Source organism: Eriocheir sinensis, chromosome 60 (assembly GCF_024679095.1).
Source record: "Eriocheir sinensis breed Jianghai 21 chromosome 60, ASM2467909v1, whole genome shotgun sequence".
NCBI lineage: Eukaryota > Metazoa > Arthropoda > Malacostraca > Decapoda > Varunidae > Eriocheir > Eriocheir sinensis.
The window spans coordinates 1,981,216-1,986,215 of record NC_066568.1 but is presented as its reverse complement, the minus strand read 5'-3'; the positions used below and the strand labels follow the sequence as shown (position 1 = coordinate 1,986,215).

General features: G+C 39.9%; 1 protein-coding gene across 1 annotated transcript in view; it reads left to right on the top strand.

Annotated features, from left to right (window-relative positions):
* The window catches only part of LOC126985688 (17-beta-hydroxysteroid dehydrogenase type 6-like), a 27,808-nt gene that overhangs the window by 16,811 nt on the left and 5,997 nt on the right, over positions 1–5,000 (top strand). The window contains exon 6 of the mRNA XM_050840838.1: positions 4,854–4,986. Within this exon, the coding sequence (XP_050696795.1) occupies positions 4,854–4,986 (133 nt within the window). The remainder of the gene's footprint in view (positions 1–4,853; positions 4,987–5,000) is intronic.

The following is a 5,000-nucleotide window of genomic DNA, read 5'->3' as shown; positions in this document are numbered from 1 at the left end:
GGGTAGTGTTATGAGCCTAGTGATAGTTTGACAAGGCTTTGGTAGAGGTTGTTGTGTTAGTATTTCCATGAGAAGGGATAGTTTGACAAGGCTTCCGTAAAGTTGTTTTGTTAGTATTGACATTGGTAGTGTTATGAGCCTGGTGATAGTGTGACAGGGCTTCCCCACCATGAACATGTTAGTATTTCCATGGGATAGTTCCCAAGGCTTCCGTAAAGTTGTTTTGTTAGTATGTCCATGGGTAGTGTTACGAGCATAGTGGTAGTTTGACAAGGCTTTGGTAGAGGTTGTTGTGTTAGGATTTTCATGGGTAGTGTTATGAGCCTGGTGGTAGTTTGACAAGGCTTTGATGGAGGTTGTTGTGTTAGTATTTCCATGGGTAGTTTTATGAGCCTGGTGGTAGTTTGACAAGGCTTTCGTAGAGGTTGTTGTGTTAGTATTTCCATGGGTAGTGTTATGAGCATAGTGGTAGTTTGACAAGGCTTTGGTAGAGGTTGTTGTGTTAGTATTTCCATGGGTAGTGTTATGAGCATAGTGGTAGTTTGACAAGGCTTTGGTAGAGGTTGTTGTGTTAGTATTTCCATGGGTAGTTTTATGAGCCTGGTGGTAGTTTGACAAGGCTTTCGTAGAGGTTGCTGTGTTAGTATTGCCATGGGTAGTTGTATGAGCCTGGTGGTAGTTTGACAAGGCTTTCGTAGAGGTTGTTTTGTTAGTATTTCCATGGGTAGTATAAGTTTGACAAGACTTTCGTAGAGGTTGTTATATTAGTATTTCCATGGGTAGTGTTATGAGCCTAGTGATAGTTTGACAAGGCTTTCGTAGAGGTTGTTGTGTTAGTATTTCCATGGATAGTTTTATGAACCTGGTGATGGTTTGACAAGGCTTTGGTAGAGGTTGTGTTAGCAAGGTCAGAGGTTAAACGTTCTGTAGAAGAGGTTTTGTTTACTTACCGTTCTGTTAGTCTTTTGTTAGTGTTTCTTTGGGCTTTTGTTGAGGTAATGCAGAATAGAGTCATCGGTATTGGAGTGGATAGGACAGTTTGTTTTGGAGAGATCATTAGGAAACAATAGAAAAAAAAAGAAGAAAAAGAAGAAAAAGAAGAAAAAGAAGTAGACGGAGGAAACGAGAGAGAGAGAGAGAGAGAGAGAGAGAGAGCTACTGAATGCCGCGGTTGATTGTTTTGTTTTTTCTTGTTTGTTTTTGCTTTAATTGTTTTGTTTGTTTGTTTGTGTTTTGTATTTGCTTTTATATTTACTTTTTTGTTTCTCTTTGATATAATTATTTTGTTGTATTTTCTTCTTTTCTTCATTTTTTCTTCATTTCTTCCTTCCTTTTCTTTCCTTTCCTTTTTCGGTTTTTCTTTTTTTCCTTCCTTCCTTCCTTCCTTCCTTCCTTCCTTCTTCTTTTCCTTCCTTCCTTCTTTCCTTTCCTTCTTTCTTCTTATTCTATTTTTATCAACTATTTCTTAACCTTGTCCTATTTCCTTTGTTTTGTGTGTGTGTGTGTGTGTGTGTGTGTGTGTGTGTGTGTGTGTGTGTGTGTGTGTGTGTGTGCGTGTGTGTGTGTGTGTTTCCTTCTCTTTTTCTCTTCTTCACCCATAAAATGACGTTTCTCTTTTTTTTGTTATTTTTTTGTGTATTTGACAGTCATTGTGTTGGTTCTCTCTCTCTCTCTCTCTCTCTCTCTCTCTCTCTCTCTCTCTCTCTCTCTCTCTCTCTCTCTCTCTCTCTCTCTCTCTCTCTCTCTCTCTCCTCTCTCTCTCTCTCTCTCTCTCTCTCTCTCTCTCTCTCTCTCTCTCTCTCTCTCTCTCTCTCTCTCTCTCTCTCTCTCTCTCTCTCTCTCTCTCTCTCTCTCTCTCTCTCCCCTCCCCTTGGTCAACATTTTTGCGTAAGAGAGAGAGAGAATAATAATAATAATAATAATGAGAAATAACAAATAAAAAGATTAATTAATAGATAAATAAAGAAGATATTAACATTTACATAAGTCCTCCATTCGCTTCTCACGTTTTCCCTCTTTGGTCCTTTAAGGGAAAACGGGTCTCGAGTGCTTACTGTTTAAATATTTTCCCTTCCCTCCCGACGCCCACAAACTGCATCTCACTCTGTGCAAGATGATTTTTTACGCCTGTCACGTCTATTTATTTAATTTCAATCTCTTCTCGACTTTACCTTACCTTACCTTACCTTACCTTACCTTACCTTATCTTACCTTACCTTACCTTACCTTACCTTACCTTATCTTACCTTACCTTACCTTACCTTACCTTACCTTACCTTACCTTATCTTACCTTACCTTACCTTACCTTACCTTACCTTACCTTATCTTATCTTACCTTACCTTACCTTACCTTATCTTACCTTACCTTACCTTACTTTACCTTACCTTACCTTACCTTACCTTACCTTACCTTACCTTACCTTTCCTTACCTTACCTTACCTTACCTTATCTTACCTTACCTTACCTTACCTTACCTTACCTTACCTTACCTTACCTTACCTTATCTTACCTTACCTTACCTTACCTTACCTTACCTTACCTTACCTTACCTTACCTTACCTTACCTTACCTTACCTTATCTTACCTTACCTTACCTTACCTTACCTTATCTTACCTTATCTTACCTTACCTTACCTTACCTTACCTTACCTTATCTTACCTTACCTTACCTTACCTTACCTTATCTTACCTTACCTTCCTTCCTTCTCTTTCCTTCCTTACCTTACCTTTCATCCCTTCCCTTCCTTTCCCTTCCCTTCCCTTCCCATCCCATTCTTCTCCTTCTCTTCCCCTCCCTTTCCTTCCATTCCCTTCCCATCTCATCCCTATCCTCTCCTTCCCTTCCCTTCCCTTCCCTTCCCTTCCCATCCCATACCTTCCCTTCCCTTCCCTTCCCTTCCCTTCCTTTCCTTTCCCTTCCCTTCCCTTCCCTTCTCTCTCCTTCCATACCCTTCTCATCCCTTCCCTTCCCTTCCCTTCCCTTCTCTCTCCTTCCCGACCCTTCTCATCCCAACAAGGTCCTCTACCTTCCTTCCCCCCTCCCTCCCCCCAAGGACCCAAGGACCCCCTTCCTGCCCCTCCCCCTCCTCTCCAGGATTCCTCCTCAGTATGACAAAGGATGGGCGGCGTCCTTCAAGCGTGTTTTGACCTCCTCCTGAAAAAGCTAAGGATATTGCAAGTCAGGATCCTATATTCCTTCTCTCTCTCTCTCTCTCTCTCTCTCTCTCTCTCTCTCTCTCTCTCTCTCTCTCTCTCTCTCTCTCTCTCTCTCTCTCTCTCTCTCTCTCTCTCTCTCTCTCTCTCTCTCTCTCATTGTTCTCTTTATTTTTTATCTCTCACCATTTTCGCTTGTCATCTCCTCCTCCTCCTCCTCCTCCTCCTCTTCCTCCTCCTCCTCCTCCTCCTCTTCCTCCTCCTCCTCCATTTTTTCTTATCTTTTAACATATTTTTTTGGTTTTCCTTTTCCTCCTTCACCTCATCGTTCTTATATCGTTCTTTATCTCCTCCTCCTCCTCCTCCTTCTCCTCCTTCTTCTCTCTTTATCTTCTTATTTACATCTTTTATCCCTCTCTCTCTCTCTCTCTCTCTCTCTCTCTCTCTCTCTCTCTCTCTCTCTCTCTCTCTCTCTCTCTCTCTCTCTCTCTCTCTCTCTCTCTCTCTCTCTCTCTCTCTCTCTCTCTCTCTCTCTCTCTCTCTCTCTCTCGTCCATTTCTTCACCTTCCTGTTTCTATCTCAACCATTTATCACATTCCTCCTCCTCCTCCTCCTCCTCCTCCTCCATTGATCAACACATTCCTCCTCCTCCTCCTCTTCCTCTTCGTCTGTTCCCTTTCTCCTTCTTTTAATTTCTCATCTTTTTCTCTCTCATTTCTTTCTCTCTTTTCCTATTCTATCTTCTAACTCCTCTTCCTTTTCCTATTTTCTTTCTTTTCTTTCTTTCATTTATTATTTTCTTTCATTTTAATCTTTCTTCATCTTCCTGTTCCTGTCTCGATTCTCTTCCTTTTCCTATTTTCTTTCTTTTCTTTCTTTCATTTATTATTTTCTTTCATTTTAATCTTTCTTCATCTTGCTCTTCCTGTCTCGATTCTCTTCCTTTTCCTATTTTCTTTCTTTTATTTCTTTCATTTATTATTTTCTTTCATTTTAATCTTTCTTCATCTTTCTCTTCCTGCCTCGATTCATTACTACGTCTTTCTTATCTTCCTTTTCCTTCTCTTTTGCTTCTTATTTTCATCTTTTTATCTCCTGTCTTTCACATTTTCTTTATCTTCCTCTTCCTATCTTATTTATTAACACAACTTTCTTTTTCTTCTCCTTCCTCGTAGTCTACTTTTTCTACTTCTCTTCCTCCTTTCCTCTCTCTTTTGCTTCTTATTTTCATCTTTTTATCTCCTGTCTTTCATATTTTCTTTATCTTCCTCTTCCTATCTTATTTATTAACATGACTTTCTTCTTCTCCTTTCTCGTAGTCTACTTTTTCTTCTTCTCTTCCTCCTTTCCTCTCTCTTTTGCTTCTTATTTTCATCTTTTTATCTCCTGTCTTTCACATTTTCTTTCTCTTCCTCTTCCTATCTTATTTATTAACATGACTTTCTTCTTCTCCTCCTTTCTCGTAGTCTACTTTTTCTACTTCTTTTTATCTTTTATATCTTCTATCTTTCACATTTTCTTTCTCTTTCTCTTTCTATCCTATTTATTAACACAACTTTCTTTTCCTCCTTCCTCATATTCTCCTTTATTCTTCTTTTAATCTTGTAACTCCTATTTCTTTAACCTTTTGTCAAACTTACTACTACTACTACTACTACTACTACTACTACTACAGCTACTACATCTTCCCTCCTTCAGGTCGCTACACGTTCCCCGGCTTCACCGCCTACAGCATGAGCAAGCACGCTACGGTCTCCTTCGCTGATGGTCTGAGGCTGGAAATGCAGAAATGGGGGATAACTGTCCATACCGTTGAGCCCACGCTGTATAGGTAAGTGATTTAGG